This window comes from Hydra vulgaris, chromosome 05, assembly GCF_038396675.1.
Source record: "Hydra vulgaris chromosome 05, alternate assembly HydraT2T_AEP".
Classification (NCBI taxonomy): Eukaryota; Metazoa; Cnidaria; class Hydrozoa; order Anthoathecata; family Hydridae; genus Hydra; species Hydra vulgaris.
Window position 1 is genome coordinate 12,674,249 of NC_088924.1, and position 23,252 is coordinate 12,697,500.

Consider the following 23,252-nt stretch of genomic DNA (forward strand, 5'->3'; position numbering starts at 1 on the left):
CCATCAACAAAAAAAACTAGCTTAGTTTTAACACTTAAAAAGTCAATTCACAATTTAAAATTTCCCCAACTACTTCCGGACTTATTTCAGTTTTTCCGTGATCAAAATTAGCTAATTTTCCAGGCTTTATAGATACTGTAAGAACCCTGTAATTCAAATTTAATGAAAAAAGTGAAACCTCTCTACAAAGGTATTCTTAATGAGTATTTTAATATTGTTTTATGACTCAACATCATGCTTGGCTCTCTAAATTTTCCCATGCAGAATTGTGCAAGCCATTAGTGAAGTTAAATATAACAACATGGAGGATAGTAGATATGTGAAATATAAGAAAATATATCAAGTCAAAAAATTGCCAGTGTTGTGTGCAAGATCTTCATATAACTCTTTTTAACTTATACAATTGATACTACATGAAGAGGTTCATTATAAACATGCATTCTTAAAAATTTAAGGTGATGTTTCTTGATTCAAATCATTCCCATTCAAGACGCAACATTAATTATTTTTCTTTTCCTGTCTTAATCTCTCATTTTATTTTTATTTTTATCAAATTGATGTACTTAGTAGCTTGACTTTTCACCAAAAATTATCAAATTTGGTTCAAAAAATTATCAAATTTGGTTGTTGTTGAATAATACTAAACTCAAATCCATAATCACAACACTTCACAAACATCATTTTAATAAAATTTTAGTATGGACATACCCTAATGTTAAAATTACAAAAACTAAGTTACATAAATAGCCTTAAACGACATGAACGCCATGAAATTTTAAACAGTTTAAAATTGCACCAAGTCACAACAGATAATGTTGAGTGTTAACATTGATGTGAGAAAAAACAAAAATTGAAAACAAAACTTTAAAATTAATTAAACTAATTACCAACTCAGCATTTTTTTCTTTAAAAATTCCAGGACAATCTGATAGAAGCATTACTTTAGAAAGTAAACCTAAGCATTACGTGTAAAATATCTGGCATAAAAATTTCTACAACAAACTTACAATTAAGTATTATTTTTAATAATCAATTACAAAAAAATAAATAAATAAAAAGTATAGAGCTAACCACATGCATAAGTCCGCAGAGGCTCCTTTTCATTTTTTGCCCAACTCATTAGCTTTCCAACTTGCATTTCCTTTTTTTTTAAAAACAGTAATTAAATAATTAACAAAATGAAATTTTTATTTTAACCTTTTATATTCAAAAAATTATTATGCATTTCAATAATTATCAAACAATTAATGAACAAAAAAAAAATTAAAAAAAATGATAGAAATAAAAAACAAAAGTTAAAAAATAATGAAAATAAAAATAACAAAAAAATGATATAAAATAAAGATAAAGTATAAAAAAAAAAGGATTTCATTTTTGGGTTAAAAGCACAACATTAATGTGATAAAAACCCTCTGAAAACATTTGTTTCAATTTTGAAAAAAGGTTTTAATATTTAAATAAGTACCTAATTATAGTAGAATAACAAAATAGCAAGTAGTAATATATTATAAAATAATAAGTAATAACATATACTATGAAACAATATATCATAAATAAATGTCTAATAAAAGTTATAATAGCCTAGTAGACAGAAAAATAAAAGCTTAACCACTTAAGAACCAGGCCCGAGATATCTCGGGTCATGCTATATGGTCCAAAAAGACCGAACCCGAGATAACTCGGGCGGTCACATATTTTATGTTTCATTATGTATTAGCCTGAAATAATTCATGAAAATAATCTTATAACAATATTATTATATTAAATCAACTAAGAATCAATCAAATTAATATTTAGATTTATAACAGACTTTTTTTTATTCTTAATATGTTAATATCTAAGTTCTAAGCATAAAAAAAAAAATTGATTTTTTTGGTGCATTTGTTTGAAAAAATATCGGTCCTTAAGGGGTTAAATAAATATTTACTCTTTTGATACCACCTCTATGAAAATACCATTAATAGTTTACAAGCTTCTACCCTTATCTGCAATTAAATTGGGGGTAAAAGTAGTTTTCTTTCTAGGTAATTTGCCTTTACCATGGTTAAAGAAGATAATTAAAAACAATATATCAGTAGTGTAGAGTCGTGATCGCCAAATGGCAAATCCTTTGAAGGACTACTAGAATTATTATTTTGATGCAATTGAGTTGCCCAAAAGGGAGACTCATTTTATTTATTTAATAATACAAGTACTAGATGGGTAGCGCATATGGAAAATGTGTTAAATATTTTTAATGGTTTCAAAGTGCATATAAAACTATTAGCTAGTAAAGTGTAGCGCAGCTATCAAGCGCTATGTTCTTCACAAAGAAATTGCATGATCATTATTTTATGTCAATGGGGATCTTTATTCTTGATGTGTGTAGAGCAATGAAATTTTTTTACAAAGGTATTAAGTTTAATCATTGCACTACTTAAATAAGTAATATAAATCAAATTTAAAACAGTATGTTTTACACATTTTAATTAAAGATTTAAATAATTACTAAATTTAAATATTTAATTTACATTAAGTGAATATTATATAAGTTTTAATAAAAACACAAAAAAATTTTTTATAGTAAAACGTTTATTTAATAAATAATATTGTTTTCTAATAAATTAAGTAGTTATATTGACAAAAAAATTCACAATATATCTAAAATAACCTTGTTTACATTTTTATTAACAGGTAACAAAAGAAAAAAACGTATTAATGCACAAAGTTTAGCTTTTACTTGACCATGCATTTTTCAGTTTAGAAAGATTTGAAAAAATCCGGACTCCAGTTTTTTCTAGACTTATTGCTTGTTATATGGAATTGTAAATTCAAACAAGGTAATAAAACACAAAGATAATAGGGCAGATAGCATCTTCTTCACGACTGAAAACAATAAAAAGAAAGATGTAAACATTTAAGTCCTTATTGACAAAGAAATGTTATGCCAACAATTTGAATATAAACAAGTAGATGATTGAAATATCTTATTGGAGTGAATATTCTTAACAAAAATAATAAAAATGCGGACCTGTGGTATATAAATGTGCTGTTTCCTCTAAGAATGTACCTGATAAACAATATATTGGCATAACAGAGGGTGAATGGAAAAAATGTTTTGCCAACCATAATCAATCTTTCAAAAATAAAAAGTATCCAAAAGATACCATGCTGTCAAAATATATATGGGAATTAAAAGAAAAAAACATTGATGATTTTATACTGAATTGGTCCGTCCTTAAAACAGCGCCTGCATATAACAATATTTGCAAAAAATGCATATTATGCCTACAAGAAAAATTTGAAATAATTACACATGCAAATCAAGAATGCTTATTAAATAAAAAATCGGAATTAATTTTTAAATGTAGGCACGAAAATAAGTTTCTCCTGAAAAACTATAAATATAAATGAGTTCAAATAATATTTACATTAAATACCCTTTTTTTTTTTAATATTTTTAAAAAAAGCATAACTAATCATTTCCAAAGAATTCTTTTTATAATAGTGTCAGCAAATTCCACAAATGTGTGAAAATTTACAGTAGTTAAGACATTTGCGACTTCCTGTAAATAAAGTTTTGTATAAATTGAAGTTTTATTAATTTGATCATTCAATTCTGATGAATCTTTGTTGATAAAACACAGTGTAAAATGAAAAAAAAATTTTGTTAAGTGATTTTCTACTAATATATAATTGCTCTGTGCTTTTAAGAACATTGAGCACTCTATTGTGTAGAACACTAATCTAACTTTTATCTTCAACTTGAAGTTTCACCATTGCTGGATCATCAGGAAGAGTTCTTCCTCTTGATCTCTTCCTGATGATCCAGCACTGGTGAAACTTCAAGTTGAAGAAAAAAGTTAGATAAATGTTTTTTACTAATTTATTATTGCTCTGTTCTTTAAGAACATTGAGCACTTTATTTGTAAAATACACTAACATAATTTATATATATATATATATATATATATATATATATATATATTATATATATATATATATATATATATATATATATATATATATATATATATATATACATATATATATATATATATACATATATATATATATATATATATATATATATATATATATATATATGTATATATATATATATATATATATATATATATATATATATATATATATATATATATATATATATATATATATATATATATTTACATATATATGTATATCAACCCTCAAAATTAGGAAATTTTTTTTGCTGACTTCAAACTGTTAGAGATTGGCAAAAAAAAATTTGAAACAAAGGGGTGACCATAAAACATAGAAACAAGGTCGGCAATTTTTTGCAGACATCAAACACTATTAGGTCAGCAGTTAGGTTGGTATTGCTGAATGCCTGAATTCTGAAGGCTGATATATATATGTGTATATATATATATATATATATATATATATATATATAGATAGATAGATATATAGATATATATATATATAGATATATCATATGATATATATCAAGTTTTACAAGATTTTATGACAAATATTTATCATATGATATATTTTTATATCATATATATATATATATATATATTTATATATATATATATATATATATATATATATATATATATATATATATATATATATATATATATATATATATATATATATATATATATATATATATATATATATATATATATATATATATATATATATATATATATATATATATAATGGAAAAAGGTATGCCAAGCAAAAAAAAACAATTGAATTTTTGAAATTTGAAAAAAGATTTATTTCTTTTAAATAAATATATAAATAATAAAAAAGCACTAGAGGCCTTTCACTATTTTCATCAGTAGTGCTATGTTTAATGCTTTATGAAATTTTTTTATATTACTGTAGAAAGTTAGATAATAGAAAAATTAAATTGCTATATTGTAACTATGAGTTACCATTGTAACATTTTTTTAAAAAAGGAAGTCTCAATTAAATGTGTCATGTTTTTGTTTATGTAAATGACTTTCATATGACAACAAATTTTTTTCACTTTTTAATTCAAGGAAAACAAAGAGTTGGAAAAAAGGTTCTATAGTTTTGTTGTGCAATCTCTGGCATTCAAATACATGATTGTCAAATTGGTCTGTAGAATTTCCTGTTCTGCAACTGGAAATATGACCATTAGTACGGTTTAGCCTCTAGTGCTTTTTTATTATTTATATATTTATTTAAAAGAAATAAATCTTTTTTCAAATTTCAAAAATTCAATTATTGTTTTTTTTGCTTGGCATACCTTTTTCCATTATATTGTTTATTATCAATTTTGTAGTTATTTTGTTAAAATGTCAGCAGGAAACATTAATTCAGAAAATACAGATGAATTGTGTTATGATTTTATAAAAAAGTTAAAGGAAACTTTACCGAAAATAATTCATGAATTTAAACCTCTAATAAGAGAAGTCATTGAATCAACTCTTAAAGACTGCTTAACTAATTTTCAGTATCAAAATAATTCAAAAAATGACATTGAAAAAGAATACCAGAAATTTAAAGATCAACATCAAAGGTATTTTATTAAATCTCTTGAAAAACATGAATATCTTTATTACAAGCATTGTAATAATATATATATATATATATATATATATTATCAAAAAAGCAGATAATATACGCTTTTTCTGCTTTTTTGATAATATATATATATATATATATTATCAAAAAAGCAGATAAAGGTAACACTCTAATTGTAATGGACTCAACATACTATAAAGATAAACTTGTTAATCAAGATCATCTATCTTCTTTAAATACTTATGAAAAAACAAATTTTGACTCAGATAAAAGAGTTTTCAAAAATCTTTCAAAAATGATTGCTAAACATAAATGTCTAACACAAAACGAAATAGACTACATTACAAATTTTGAATGGAAATCTAGTACTTTTTACGTTATTCCAAAAATTCATAAATGCAATGAAATAATTAAAAAAGTTCAAGAATCTAGTTCTCCGTTTATAGAAATGAAACCTCCAAAAGATTTAAAAGCTCGACCTATTATTGCTGGAATAGACTCACCAACATCACACTTAAGCCAATTTCTTCATATAATATTATCTCCGATTGTAAAAAAACAAAAAACTTATATAAAAGATGATTGGGATTTCTTAAGAAAAATCCCTAGAAATATTGATTCAGACAGTGTAATACTAACATGTGACATTGTCAATCTATACACAAGTATTCCACATAATCTAGGTCTTAAAGCATTACAATACTGGATTGAACAACAGAAAGATTTAATAGCAGATCGATTCACCTCCGATTTCCTCTTAGAATCGGCATCTTTCATTTTAGAAAACAATAATTTTATTTTTGACGACCAAGTATACCATCAGATTACAGGTACAGCCATGGGTACAGACTTTGCCCCAGACTATGCATGTCTTACAATTGGATTTTTAGAAGAAACTTTGCTTTTTCCGAAAATCTTACCAAAATACTTTTCAAAAGAAGAAGTTAAAAATATTCAACAGTTCTATTTTAGATATGTTGATGATGGTTTTAACATATGGCCAAAAAATCTAGACATCGCCAAGTTTAAAAGTTCTCTAGAAGAACTACATAATTCAATTAATTTTACGATTGATTTAGGTACACAATACAATAAAAACGGAAATATCTACAATGTCATTAATTTTTTAGATGTATCGGTTATTCTTAAAAACAAACATATCAAAACAGATATATTTTACAAAGAAACAAATACCCACGACTATTTAAATTACAATAGTTTTCATCCTTTCCACATAAAAAAGAATATACCATATAATCTTGCTAAAAGAATAATTGTTTTTACCTCGGATTATGCTACAGAAAAACTACGTTTAACGGAACTAAAATTATGGTTAAAAGAATGTCTTTACCCAGATAATATTATAGAAAAAGCATTTCATAATGCCAAATTACAAGGACCAGCACCTTTAAAAAAATCCAAAGAAGTTTTTCCTCTGGTAACTACATTTTATAGCAATTTAAACTGCCAGCCTATTTTAACAGAAACTAACCTTTTACTTAGTCTATCTACTAATGCAAGGGTAAAGGAGGTTTTTTCAAATATACATCCAGTAATAGCCTACAAACAACCACCAAATTTACTTAGACAACTAACTTCTTCAAAATTTCATTCTATTTCATCTATCAAAAAAACGGGTTTATTCAAATGTAAAGATATTCGTTGTAAAATTTGCCAATTATATTTACAAGAAGTTGATAAGTTTGAGACGTCTAATGGAACTATTTGGAATATTAAAAGTCGCATTACTTGTAATAGCAAAAATGTTATTTATTATTTAAATCATGTAATGGTTTATCTACTTACACTGGAAAAACAAATAATTTAAGAAACCGTACTAATGGTCATATTTCCAGTTGCAGAACAGGAAATTCTACAGACCAATTTGACAATCATGTATTTGAATGCCAGAGATTGCACAACAAAACTATAGAACCTTTTTTCCAACTCTTTGTTTTCCTTGAATTAAAAAGTGAAAAAAATTTGTTGTCATATGAAAGTCATTTACATAAACAAAAACATGACACATTTAATTGAGACTTCCTTTTTTAAAAAAATGTTACAATGGTAACTCATAGTTACAATATAGCAATTTAATTTTTCTATTATCTAACTTTCTACAGTAATATAAAAAAGTTTGATAAAGCATTAAACATAGCACTACTGATGAAAATAGTGAAAGGCCTCTAGTGCTTTTTTATTATTTATATATTTATTTAAAAGAGATAAATCTTTTTTCAAATTTCAAAAATTCAATTGTTTTTTTTTGCTTGGCATACCTTTTTCCATTATATATATATATATATATATATATATATATATATATATATATATATATATATATATATATATATATATATATATATATATATATATATATATATATATATATATATATATATATATATATATATATATATATATATATATATATGTATATATATATATATGTATATATATATATAAAACAAGTTTTACAAGATTTTATGGTAAATTTGTTAAGTACTTAATTAAAATAAACTCCTATAAATGTATAAAAGTAATTATATAGTAAGGTTATAGTAATTTTCTTAAAATATTAACTTTATTTGTCTAATTTTAGAATGTTTATCAGTGTAACATTCATCTGGTTTAACTCATTTTAAAGAATGGTCTTAAAAACCATTATTAGCAAAATATTTTACCAAAACTTACAACATCTTGAACCATATCTGCTTCATTTAAACCTGGCAAAAGATTTAAAAGTAGTCTTGATGCAGCACAATTCAACTCAAAATTATTCTCACTGTTGAACATGTAAGATGTCAAAACCTAAAAAAATAATAATATATATTTCTATACTAATTAACTTAGCTCTACTGGAAATGGTTAAAAACATCAATTAAACTGACTTGAAAAGTCGTTAGTATATATATGTATGTATGTATGTATGTATGTGTATATATATATATATATATATATATATATATATATATATATATATATATATATATATATATATATCTATATATCTATATATCTATATCTATATATATATATATAGATATAGGAATATAATATAAGGAAAGAGAGGTGGTAGGAGAGTAGGAGAGAGGTGGGAAGTGAGGTGGTAGGAAGTGAAGTGGTAGGAGAGAGGTGGGAAAGGAGGTGCTAGGAGAGAGGTGGGAGGATAGGTGGAAGGAGAGAAGTGGTAGGAGAGAGGTGGAAAGAGAGGTGGTAGAAGAGAGGTGGTAGGAAAGAGGTGGTAGGAGAGAGGTGGTAGGAGAGAGGTAGTAGGAGAGAGGTGGTAGGAGAGAGGAGAGAAGTGGTAGGAGAGAGGTGGTAGGAAAGAGGTGGTAGGAGAGAGGTGGGAGGAGAGAGGTGGGAGGAGAGAGGTGGGAGGAGAGAGGTGGGAGGAGAGAGGTGGGAGGAGAGAGGTGGGAGGAGAGAGGAGAGAAGTGGTAGGAGAGAGGTGGGAGGAGAGAGGTGGGAGGAGAGAGGTGGTAAGAGAGAGGTGGGAGGAGAGGCGGGAAATTCTTTATTTTATATAGAATATACTAGTATTATATTCTATATAAAAATTCCTTTTTTTATATAGAATTCCTTGTTTTATATAGAATACACTAGTATTATATTCTATATAAAACAACGATGCCAACTGAGACATGACATGAAAAATTAACAACGCTTTGTAAATATACTCTGAAGCTTTATCAACATTTAAGATGAGGTACTTGAACATTTTTTTGTTTTTTTAACCTTTATTAATCTTTTGTTTGTAATTATAAGTTATTTTTTAATTTTATTTATAATTTATAATGGAGAACTGTTAAAATTCTTAAGTCTTTTGAAGAACCATTGTTTTAATCATATTTTTGTGATTTGTAGTGAAAATCTGAACAGGCGGTAAATAATTTTAAAAGCTGAAGATAAACTTATTTTGAATATAAGTGTGTTGCATTCTACTTTTTAACTACGTTATTTTCACTGTTTTTTCATTGTGTTCATTTATGTTTTAACTAATTTTTATAAAACCAAATTTTTTTATATATAACTTGTTGAACTTTTCATATTAACATAAACCATGTTTAATCGATTTTAAATTTAAATAATATAAACAAAAACCAAAAGTATCACGAAATAAAAAATATATATTCTCTTTAGTGTAAAGTTTAACATGGAGCAATCTTTTATATACTTATTACTTATATTTATCTTTTTGTTAATTGATTTTTATTGTTGTTTTTATTGATACAATAAATATATTTTGCTATTAAATAAACAGAATTTGTCTAATTTCATTTAATACTAATATATAGCTATGTGAGTTGCAACAACAGCAACATGAGCAGGAGCAGCAACAACATATACAGAATTCACCTATTTGACGAGAAATCAGGTTTGAGTCCTTTGACTATTCTATTATGTGCTTCTGCTCTATATCTTCTAGCACCTCTTCACACTACCACTTTTCTCTTTATTCTTTATCAATCTCCTTCTACTCAAGATTGCACTCTTTTAGATGTAATTTCCGATCAAATTGACCATGCCCTTCCTCTTTACCCCTCTGCCAATATTGTTATTATTTGTGACTTTAATGCCCATCACACTGAACAACTTAGCTCTGCATTTCTAAATCTATTATAGAAAGTTAACTTTTTTACTCGTTTTCCTGACAACCCTAATCATTTACATTCATTCCTTGATTTATGTCTGGTCTCTGATCCAAGCTTGTGTTTAGTTTCTCTTTTTTCTCCTTTAGGTAGTTCTGACCATGCAATGATCTTTTTAAATCTTTTACCTCATACTTCCTTTTTGGACTCACCCTTTCATCGCACTATTTACTACTACTCTAGTAGTAAATAGTGCGATGACTGGTAAGTACATCCCAGTCAGAAAAGAATCCCAGTCAGCTTACAGTAGTAAGCTGACTGGGATTCTTTTCGTGATTTTCTGCGTAATCACTTACTTAGATAATTAATTTTATGACTCATTTTCTAGACAAATCTTTTATCTTTACTCCTTGATTTTGTGTCTTGTCTCTGAACCCAGCTTGTTCAGTTTCTCCTTTTTCTTCCATAGGTATTTCTGAACATGCAATCTTGTACTTCTTTTTTATACTCACCCTAACATTGCACTATTTACTACTCTTGTACAGCTGCTATATCTAATGTGCTTTGCTGAATCTTGTTTTCCTACCTGTTGGAAAATGACACCTGTGGTTCCAGTTTTTAAGAACTATGCAAATCATTCTGAACCCTCCATCTATTGCCTGATTAGTCTTCTATCTGATATTAGCAAAGTCTTTGAGCCTTTGCTCAACAAACTTTTAACATTCCATCTTGAGTCAAATATTTTACTGTCAGACAATCAACACGGTTTTTCAATCCTCTTGCTCTGAAAGACTGACTGAAAGAATTTATCATGCATTAGATGAAGGCAGCAAGGCTAGGGCTATTGCTCTTGACATATCCAAAGCTTTTGACAAAATTTGTCATGCTGGTCTTCTCTACCATGCTTCTAATGGTTTATCTGAAAGGTTTTTGAGATTATCAAACAATTTCTTTCTAAACACTTTATTAAAGTCATCCTTGATGGCCAACACTCTTCATTTCCAGTAACTTCTGTGGTGCCTCAAGGGTCGATCATTCATTCTGTTTTGTTTCTTATCTACATTAATAGAGAGCTTATAATAAGAAAACTAGAACAGCAACGGCAACCAATTATTTCAAAAATTTGATACTTCACATGCCCATTTGATGGGACTCCCTGGACAACCGTTTTAAAACTTTTAACACAACGCCCAAACGATAAAATTTGTGTTACCTGAAAACAGCTAAAGAAATGGATGTGAGATCTTGTTCCAAAAATTCAACAAAGTAAATATTTAATCATTATAATAAATTTATGAAATATATGAAATTATGAAAACCTATATATGTGTGTATATACACACACACATATACTGTATGCGACCGCAAATCTCGTAATAAGTTCAAAGTAAATTATTTCAAAATAAATATTTCATTGGTATTTTTAGGCACATTTGTTTTTATTGACGCATAAATCAAAAAAACAGCGAAAAAGTGAAAATGAGTAGTAAAAATAAACCAATTATTGACCTTGAATGGCACCACCACCACGCTTTAAGATATTTCAAAGATGCTAAACAAGCTTCTAAGTAATGTCTGCAGTGTGATTAAATATTTTCAAATGACTGGTTGTGCTAAGGAGCTTGGCAGTGATTTAAAGAAGTCAGTTCGAACTCCTCAATTGATTAAGGCTGTCAAGGGTCAAATTTCTCAGAATCCAGTAAGGTCAATGAGGAAAATGGCTTAAGAGCTCTTAGTGAGAGAGCGCACCATCAGAAATGTGATCAGAAAGGATCTTTAGTCAAATTCAAGAGCCAGGATTACAATACACCTGGTTTCGCCAAGTGTCAAAGGAAAAAGATATGAAAGATCAAAGAAACTTTTGAAAAAGAGACCAATGACCATTCTCTTGTCAGAAGAGAAATTGTTTACTGTTGATTCTGATTCAAAATGAATCATTTTATTAGTCATCAATCAGACCAAGCAATTCCAGAGCATGTAAAGTATACATTCAAGTCTGAAGTTCTGGCTTCAGTTATAATGTTTAGACTGGTTTTATCTTATGCTCTCAAAATGCCTCCAGTTTTTATCAAACCAGAAAAGTTGACACACATGAGTAAATTCGATTTCTGGAGAACCATATCAAGGATTGATGCTACTAATCCCCAGATGACAATTATATATATATATACATATATATATATATATATATATATATATATATATATATATATATATATATATATATATATATATATATATATATATATATATATATATATATATAGGGGCTTAAGTACATACGTCAACTATCTTATAGCCTGCTGCTGAAAAGGTGTGCTGCTACATTGGCTTAAGGTTTGGCATGTTGCAGCAAGCTTTTCTTTCAATATTTTTCTTTTTCTTTTTCCTAATAAATTAAAGCGCATGTTTTTACATAAAGAGCGCAAAAATGATATTAGAAAATTGCTTCCTTTGCGACTTCTAATATCATTTTTGCGAACTAGTTATAGTGTGTGTATAATTAATTATAGACACATTATAATTAATTCCTATGAATTAATTATAGCGTGTATATATATATATATATATACACACACACACACACACACACAGAGTTGCTAACAAAGACAAAAATAGCAAGGTCAAGGATAAGGCTAAGATTACATGTTTTAAAATCAAGGTAAAGACTAAGGCCAAAAGTTTCGAGGCCAAGAGTTTCAAGAACAAGCCCAAGAACAAGAGTTTCAAGGTCAAGGACAAGAGTTTTAAGGCTAAGGCCGATATGGGGGCATTATCAATGTTCTCTTACAAAAGGTACGCTTGACAGGAGTCAACGTTGCAGGGACACAGAAATACTTGTGAAATATATATTTCTAATTTTTGAATGTTACTTAATTGTGTTCAGTTTTTTACAAAAACTCTTTTTGATTATTTATATATATATATATATATATATATATATATATATATATATAAATATTTATATATATATATTTACAAACATACATAAATATATAAATATATATATATATTTATTTTTATTTTTTTCATTTTTATAAATCTTTATTTAAAATTGATTAGCATTACAAGTAATGAATTGTACAATTTTATCTGTCCTTTAATATCAATAGTTTGCTAAGAATACAGGGGAGGAATATTATTTATGCATCGAAAAGGCAGTAGAGCTTCCAATATTGCTTGGGAGGTAGAGGTCACTGACGCCATCACGAAGGATTCGGAGGTATTTTTGAATGAAAGTTTTCTGGTAAGTAGTTGTTTTTGCGGTGTTAAGAGCATACGGGAATCTATTAGGGTTTCTGCTGTTGGTTTGAGTTAATTTAGTAGTTATAGGATGGCATGGGTCTGCAAGGATCTTTTTGAGTGTATTAATACAGATTCTGTCAAGTAACTCTTCAATGTCAAAAATAATATTGAAGCTGCTTGAATTGGTTACATTAATTCCAATAATTTGTAGGGCATTTTTATGAAAATGTTGGATCTCTCTTTTTGCAGCAGCACTGCACGAAGTGAGAATAGGAGCACTATATATCAAGTGGCTAATAGCGTAAGATCGGTAGACCTGTAAAAGGTTTGGCTGAGTGTGACCAATTTGCTTAAGACGTCTGAGCAGATATGGTATTGATTTTATTTTGTTGTGAACTTTTGTCCATTGTTCATCCCAATCAATATTCTCATTGAGCATGATTCCAAGATATTTGTGGCTGCTGACTATTTTAAGTTCAGTATTATTGAGTACAATGGATGGTAAAGCTTGAATTTCGGAGCATCTGGGAATAATTCTTATGATTTTACATTTCGGGCCATTAAGTTTCATTCCATTTACCTTTGACCAAAGAGCGACGCCATCAACAATGGATTGAGGCAGGTTGGTAGGAAATTTATCATTAATTATATAGGTCAGTATGTCATCAGCATATTTTTCAAGGATATATATTATATATATTATATATATTATATATATATATATATATAATATATATATATATAAATATTATATATTAATATATAATATATATAATATATATATAATATATATTATATATATTATATATATAATATATATTATATATATATTATATATATAAAATATATATAATATATATATAATATATATTATATGGTAGTAGTATAGTATATATTTGTCACAACAAAAGTAAAAATAATTGACAAAATAAAAATCATAGAATGTCAGATTATAGTTAGTTTTTGTGAAGCTCATATTGCAACTTTCACTAAGGATAGCTGCGAGCTGTAGTAACATTAGAGCTTATCGAGGCTCGCTTTAAAACTGTTGACAGTTGGAGAACCGATTACTCTATCCGGTAACATATTCCATGCATTGGCAATGCGATTGTTGAAAAAGTGGAAACGAGCTAAATTATTGCTGTACTTTTCACGGTGAATTCTTTCTCTGTGATTTGCTCTTGGTGGAATTGTGATGAGAGGAAAGTGCCAGTTGACTATGTCGATGTTATTAATAATTTTATATTTTTGGATGAGGTCACCACGTTTACGACGTTCAACAAGAGAAGATAAGCCAAGTTGTAAACATCTGGACTTGTAGTCTAACTTTTTTAGTTTGTCTGGTATTTTTGTGGCTCTGCGCTGTATTGATTCAATAGTTCGTTCATCCTTCGCCATATGAGGGTTCCAAGCTGGAATTGCAAACTCAAGTGAAGGACGGATGTAGGTGGAGTAGAGTTGTTTCCATAAAGAAGCATCACGAGATTGGAAAGTGTGTTTTAGGATGCCTAGCATTTGATTTGCTTTACATGAGGCAATGATGGATTGGGTTCCTGCTTTAAGATCATTGGTAATTTGAATTCCCAAGTCACGCTCAGAGGTAGTTGCTTCCAATGTAGTTCGAGTCGTTATTGAACAAGGGCCTAATTCCTCTATTGAGTACTTGAAAGGTGTTAATTTTTTTTGGCCAAAGTGCATGACCTTACATTTCTTTGCATTTAGCTCCATGAGCCAAGATTTAGTCCACTGGACAATTTGGTCAATATCTGATTGGAGTTGAAGTTGAGCAGCAAGTGAGTTGACAATGCTTAGGATTTTAGTGTCATCAGCGTAAATCTTACAACTGTTTTCTTTGCTTATTACATCTGGCAGATCATTGATGAAAATAACAAATAAAATTGGACCCAAGACTGATCCTTGCGGAACTCCACTTGTCACAGGTAACCAATTCGATTGAGTGTCGCCAAGGATGACTCGTTGAGACCTGTTGAGTAGAAAAGCTTTTATCCAATTGAGAAGATTGCCTTCGATTCCGTACATTTTTAATTTGTAAAGCATTCGTTGATGTGGGACTTTGTCAAAAGCTTTAGCAAAATCCAGAAATACAACGTCAACTGGTAGCTTTCTTGCTATATTTCCAGTCAAGAAGTCCATTGTTTCAAGGAGATTTGTAATGCATGCTTTTTTCTCTAAAAATCCGTGTTGACTATCTGATAAAAGATTGTTTGATTTTAAATGCTGCATGATTGCCTTCTTAACTAATTTCTCCATTATTTTACACGGAATCGAGGTGAGGGATATTGGTCTATAGTTTGATGGGTCGATTCTGGAGCCCTTCTTAAATAAAGGTGTTACATTTGCTTTGGACCATGATATATATATATATATATATATATATATATATATATATATATATATATATATATATATATTTATATATATTTATATATATATATATATTTTATATATATATATATATATATATATATATATATATATATATATATATATATATATATATATATATATATATATATATGTATATATATATATATATATATATATATATATATATATATATATATATATATATATGTATATATATATATATATATATATATATATGTATATATATATATATATATATATATATATATATATGTATATATATATATATATATATATATATATATATATATATATATATGTATATATATATATATATATATATATATATATATATATATATATATATATATATATATATATATATATTTTTATCACCATATATATATATATATATTTTTTTTTTTTTGGTAAAAGGCTTTTGAATCTGTGGTGTAACACTATTTTTAGTAGAAAGTGGTTTTTGGTGTTGTTCTTGAGCAAATCTTTGATGGTTTAGTGACCAAACTATCAAAAAAGGATAACTAAACTATTGCTGGTTTTGATTCAATGTTGGATTTTGTAATTAAAATCATTAAAAAAAAACTCTATTTAAAATATATCTTGAATCTAAGGCAAGTAATAAACTATCTGTAAAATTTCTTGAAATAGCCAATTTTTAAGTTGCTATTTTTCCAATTATGTTGTTGTTTTTTTGTAATAGAGATTTGTAAGTCAGTTTATATCAAAACCACAACTTTAAGTCACAACCACTCAATCCACAGCTTCATCTCAATTACTGTTGCAGTTTTCATACCAAAAGCTCTCTAATCACAACCCTACATCAAAAGCGGCTCTATTTGCTGATGACTCAACTTTATACTCCTGTCTTGACAAAAAGTATTGGGATAGCAAACAGCTATCGCAATACTGTTGACATTCCTATATTAATGACAACCCTCTCCCTGAATCTTTTTCTTTACATCTTCTTGGATTATTGTTTGCTACTAACTTTTCATGGAAACCAATTGATTGCTAAATTAGCATCTGCTAAGGTTTCTTCTTTTATCGTGCTCGTCAGTTTCTTACTCCTGATTCCATTCTCCACCTCTACAAATCTCTTATTTATCCCTGTATAAAATACTGTTGCTATATTTTGGTTGGTTCTTCTAATGATGCTCTTTTTCTTCTAGACAAGGTCCAAAAGCGTATTGTAAAGGTAGTTGAACCTGCTCTATCTGCCAAGTTTGAGCTTCTCTCCCATTGTTGTAAAGTTGCACCTCTTTCTCTTTTCTACAAATAGTATCAAGGAGACTGAACCAAAACGCATTTTCGTTTAACTTGTGATTTAACAAAGTCTCATCCTTTTACTGTATCTGTCCCTGTATGCTCTCAAAGCTTTATCAAGCTCTTTAACTCTATTCTTTCTTTTTCTTCTAGTAACTCCTAACTTAACAGCTTTGTTGGGAGTGAATCAGAATAAAAAAAAAATGAATAAATAAAACATTTTTCTGTTGGAGGAGTGGCTTAATTTAGAAGATGTAATGGAAGGGGAGGAAGGGGTGGCAAAACATTTAATCTACAATTAGTATTTTTTCAGTTCTAGTTATATGTTTTTTGTAAATATTTATTTTGTAAATATTTATTTTGTTAATATTTATTTTGTAAATATTTATTTTGTTAATGTTTTTTGGTTATGTTTTGTTAATTGTAGATAAGTTTAGTGAAAAAAGCTTATTTCAATCCTTTTTGTAAACATTGATATTTTGTTATGTTTTGTTGATTTGTAATTAAAGTTGTTTCCTTGCTCTTTAAAATAAAACTGTTTCCTTGGTCTTTAAATCTATTATTTTTTTCTAGTAACTCTCAACTTAATAATGCTTGCATTATCATGTTGCAATATTAACCCTTTTCTTTTAAGCAGACCTGGTCATTTTACTAACAATTGATTGTGCAGTTTATCCAATTGTTGGCAATACAATTCAGCCATAACTGCTACTCCCAGTTTCAATTTCTAACAATTGGATATATTGCAAAACCGATTGTTGATAAATGACCAGGTCTGATCAACAAAAAAAGGGCAATATTGCAACATGATAATGCCAGGCCAAAAAATCTCTAGCACTGCCGTAAAAAATATTATGTCAACCAACATTCAGGCAAGTTTTAGAGTCTCAGGAATAACTCTACTCAATTGTATTTGAAAGTCATAAACTCATGGTCTAGCAGGTATTGATGCAATTAAACTTGAGTAGTTGAATATAAACTTTTGATAAAAATTTAAACAATAAAAAAAACTAAAACATTTCGTGTTTTTTTTATTTTAATGTTATACAATTTATCGTCTCGCCTTCCTCAGAAAATAATTTTTTCTATGAGAACAAGCAAAATATTGCCCATTTTAAAGATGATTTGAATGTAGTACTTACTACAGATACATGTTGGGACTATTATGCATCAATATAGGAACCTCCTTAGTTTATGTACAAAGTTATTATGAATTTTTTGATACCACCATCAATATTGACCTGTATCACAAATCCTATAATTAACATTATAATAAAAAAATTTTGATATTTTTATTTATACCACATTATCTAAATTTCTCTTTAGTTGAGCATTTAAACCTCTGTAAACTAAAATATCTTCCATAGAATGTGCAGCAATTTTGGAATTTTATGAAACTTTTCCTAAAAAATATTAAAATCTCATTTTACCTTTGATAGAAATTCTTCATCTTGATGCAGTGTTTTCATTAAATGTGCAATGATACAATTGGGATCAGACACATCTATTTCAATTAAATCAAATTAAAAAATAAAGAAAATGAAATTTATTGAAATTTAACTACTTATAGTAATATGAATACTTTTCCATTCGAAACAAATTATTATCCAAAACTGCTTTAGACTTGTTAAGAAAATTATTTTTTTGCATTCAGAATTTAACCTTTATTAATTCAGTCATAAAAACTTCAGCAGGATATACTCTGTTATTACAAAAGTTGAAACAAAAAGACGAATAACTAAACAACATACACAAAGAAACAAACTAAACAATAAAGTCTCAAAGTCTTTACTTTTATTGTTTAGTGTTTATTTAGTTAATTTAGTTTATTCTTCTTTAGTTAGTAATAAAATAGTAAAAATGATAAAAGATGATAATAAAATTTTGTCAATAATAGATTGCTAGTAGATCTTGAAATTAAGGTATACAAATTACCTGCTTGTCTGTCATCAAATGGGTCTGGATCTGTAGCAGCGTATAATGTCAATTCTTCTTCTAACAAATCTGAAATTCTTAAAAGAAAAGAAGACATCAGAACAACACAAATATACAAAAAAAATCAAAATAATTCAAATAAACCAAAATAATTCAAATAAATCTTTGTTTTTTATTCATATATACAGGCTCCATGTAAAGCAAATTACACCACACTTACTAAATCAGTGTTAGGTAGTCTTTAAAAATTACTATTTAAAACTTTGGCAAATTTTTTTTTTTTACTCATTTGTAAAAAAAAAAAAAACTTTTGAAAGAATAAACTGTGTTTATTAGTATGAATAATAAATCCCTTGAAGTAATGTTTAACAACAATCTTTAAAATTCGCATCACTAAAACTGTATATTATCCAATGTTTGCATTAATCATTATGTTAACTATTACTTGAATTTCTTTTTGTAAAGTTCTATTCTTTTTTTTTTTAATTCTAATTCACTCCCAACAAGGCTGCAAGCAACCACTATTAAGTTGGGAGTAACTAGAAAAAAAGAATAGAGTTATAATGCAAGTAACAGTTGACTGAAGTTAAAGGTTGTATGAGTCAGAAAAACATGAAGATGGGAGAGAGTTCTAGAGGGTTTAAGTGCGGGGAAAAAAACTAGACAAATAAAAGTTTTTAGAGCATGCAGGGACAGATGCAGCAAAAGAATGAAACTTTGCTCATTGGTAAGTCAAGCAAGATTGAGTTTTAATTGACGGAACTCGAGATAATAGCTCTTTTGAACAGCATCCAGGATAGTATTTGTAGAAAATAGTAAGAAATGCAACTTTACAACAATGAGAAAAAGACTCAAGTTTAGCAAATAGAGCGGTCCAACTACATTTAAATTGCGTTTTTAGACCTTGTCTAGAAGAGAAAGAGCATCATTAAAACCAGCTCAAATATGACAACAGTATTCCATACAGGGATGAAAAAGAGATTCAAAGAGGCAGAGAATGGAATCAGGAGAGAGAATCGCAAGCATGATAAAGAGAAGCAATATTAGCAGATGCTGATTTACCAATTGGTTGTATATATGGTTTCCATGAAAAGTCAACAGTAAACGATAATCCAAGAAGACGTAAAGAAAAGGACTCAGTGAGAGGGTTGTCATTTATAAATATAGGAATGTCGATAGTACTGCGATAGATGTTTGCATTAAATAAATGAGTTTTGTTGGAGTTAAAATCTAGAAGCCACTGTGAGCCCCAATCTGTTACAGAAGTGAGATCAAATTCCTTGAGGTATCCCAGAAGTTACTGGAAATAAAGAAGAGTGTTGGCCTTCGAGGATGACTTTAATAAAACAATTAGAAAGAAATGATTTGATAATCTCAAAAACTTTCCCAGATACACCATATGCAACAAGCTTATGAAGAAGACCAGCATACCAAAATTTGTCAAAAGCCTTGGTTATATCAAGAGCAATAACCCTAGCCTCTCCGCCTCCATCTAATGCACGATAATATCTCTCAGTCACAGCAATTAGCAAGTCAGCCGTAGAGCAAGAGGATCGAAAACCGTATTGATTGTCTGACAGTAAGTTTTTTGACTCAATGTGATAAATTTATTTATTAAGACTCAAAGACCTTGCTAAATGTTCACCGGAGTTTTTGAAAATTGGATTAACAGATGCCAATTTCCAGCAGCCAAAAAAACCAGAGTCAGTCAAGCACTTATTAAATAGTTTAGAGAGAATTGAAGAGAGCTCTGGAGAACACTTTGTAAAAATATGACAGGAATGTTGTCTAGACCACAAGCCATAGAAGAGTTTAATCAAGAAATAACTTTAGCAACGGAAGCTGGAGTGATTTAAATGCTATCAACGAGTTAACTTGTTTAGTTGGATTGGAAGGAAGAGAATGGTCATAAGATTTGAGAGACGAATCAGAAGAAAAGTTCTTTACAAATAGTTCTGCCTTATCCTTGGGAAAGGTTATGAGATCAGCCCTATGAATGAGAGATGGAATGTTAGTTCTACCCTTGTTAACAATGCTGTTGAAGATTTTCCAAAAGTCTGTAGAGCCTAACCTCTGAAATACAAGATTTAGTAAACTGAGAATAATGGAGCTCAGCAGGAGCTCAGGCACCATTTTATATCCATTTCTTTCAATATTAAATAACCATTTGTTCTTAAGAGAGTTGTTATTTTGAAAAAAATGGAAAAAATGATTACGATTAGATATAGCAGCTGCACAAGAAAGTGAAAACCATGGAGTAGAATGAGGTTTGACTTAGAACCAACAAGAAGGAATAAAAGATTCCATTCCTGCCTGAATCCATGAGGTTACAAGTTAGAATCAGAGACAAGTCTTAAATCAAGGAGTAATGCTAAATGATTGGGGTTGTCGGGATTAACAAGTCACAAAGTAAACTATCTGAATAAGAGATTGAGAAATGCAGAAGTTATAGGCTTTAGTGCCAGCAGGATAAGTGGCGTTAGAGCCCAGCCATTCAGTGTCCCTATCACCTAACTTTTTTAATATAACTTTTACTAACATTCATGGTCTGCAAAGCAACCTTCCATTAATTGAATCTTAACTCTTGGAAAATTCACCAGACTTGCTTGTTCTTAGTGAGACTAGTCTAAATTCTGCTATTCCTTCTTCTGATCTCAATGTTAATGGGTACTATCCTTTAATTCGCAAAGACTCCAATAGTAACATGCTTGGCTTAGGGGTATACATATGCATCAATTAACCTATTTTTCGTGAAATCAGTTTCAAATCCTTTGACCGTTCCTTTATGGACTTACGCTTAGCACCTCTTTACTCTATCACCTTTCACCTTGTTCTTTATTGTTCTCTTTCTTCCCAAGACTGCACTCTTTTAGATTTAATTTCTGATCAAATTGACCATGCTCTCTCTCTTTACCCCTCTGTCGATCCTCTTGCTCTACGGTTGACTTGCTAACTGCTGTGACTGAAAGATTTTATCGTGCATTAGATGGAGGCAGAAAAGCTAGGGCTATTGCTCTTGACATATCTAAGGCTATTGACAAAGTTTGGAATGTTAGTCTTCTCCATAAGCTTGTTTCATATGGTGTATCTGGGAAAGTTTTTGAGAATATCTAACCATTTCTTTCTAATCATTTTATTAAAGTCATCCTTGAAGACCAACACTCTTCTTTATTTCCAGTAACTTCTGGGGTACCTCAAGGTTCTACCCTTGGTCCTATTTTGTTTCTTATCTTATTAATGATCTTTCTGGCAACTTTATATCTAAAGTAGCTCTTTTAGCTGATGACTCAAATTTATACTCTTGTCTAGACAAAAAGTCTTCTCTTTTTGATCGCTTAGAACAAGCAGCCAATCTTGAATCTGATCTCACTTCTATAACTGATGGGGGCTCACAGTGGCTTGTAAATTTTAACTCTAACAAAACTCTGTTAGTTACTGCAAACAACTATCACAGTACTGTCAACATTTCTATATTGATGAATAGCATCCTTTACACTGAGTTGTCTACTTTACAGCTTCTTGGATTATTATTTACAACTGACCTTTCACGGAAACCGTATATACAATCAATTGCTAAATTAGCACCTGCTAATGTTGCTTCTCTCTTTCGTGTTTGCCATTTTCTCTCCTGATTCTATTCTCTACCTCTACAAATCTCTCATTGTCCCTGTATGGAATACTGCTGCCATATTTGGGCTGGTTCTTCTAATGATGCTTTTTCTCTTCTAGACAATGTCCAAAAATTCATTCTAAACGTATTTGGAACCGGTCTATCTGGTAAGCTTGAGCTTCATTCTAGTTGCATTTCTTTCTCTTTTCTACAAATACTATCATGGCCGCACCTTTTTATCTCTTGTTCCATCTAACAAAATTCATTCTCACTTGACTTGTCATTCATTAAAGTCCCATTCTTTTACTGTATACTTCTTTTATCTTACCGCATATAGAATAATTTAAAATTAAAAAACTGATAAACAAGGCTTGGGTAAAGAGAGAGGGCATTGTCAATTTGATCAGAAATCTAAAAGAGTGCAGTCAGTACATATACTAACTAAAATTATTCATTTGACCAGGCAGCATCTACATATAAAGAACATTTATTACATCATTTTTGCCGGTGTAAAGCAAGTATCAATAATGGTTTGAAAAAAAAAGAATATTTAAATGAAGAATAAAAACTTGGTATTTTTCTTCTTTTTCTGAAAATATCGTATGCTATGAAGGTAGGAAAAACTAATAACAATTTGTTATCTAAATACGCTATAGTAGATTAATTAG

At 28.6% G+C, this 23,252-nt stretch overlaps 1 protein-coding gene across 4 annotated transcripts in view; it reads right to left on the minus strand.

Annotated features, from left to right (window-relative positions):
- LOC136080582 (DDB1- and CUL4-associated factor 1-like) overlaps positions 1 to 23,252 on the minus strand; it is a 69,738-nt gene that overhangs the window by 42,557 nt on the left and 3,929 nt on the right. For 2 of the 4 annotated variants that reach the window (XM_065797402.1, XM_065797401.1), the window contains exons 2-6: positions 18,975 to 19,051; positions 18,470 to 18,543; positions 8,224 to 8,340; positions 1,072 to 1,141; positions 888 to 955 (exon numbers count right to left, since the gene is read on the minus strand). In XM_065797402.1, the coding sequence (XP_065653474.1) occupies positions 888 to 955; positions 1,072 to 1,141; positions 8,224 to 8,340; positions 18,470 to 18,543; positions 18,975 to 19,051 (406 nt within the window). Of the gene's footprint in view, positions 1 to 887; positions 956 to 1,071; positions 1,142 to 8,213; positions 8,341 to 18,469; positions 18,544 to 18,974; positions 19,052 to 23,252 lie in introns of all 4 variants that reach the window. The other 2 variants (XM_065797403.1, XM_065797404.1) reach the window with 1 other exon arrangement.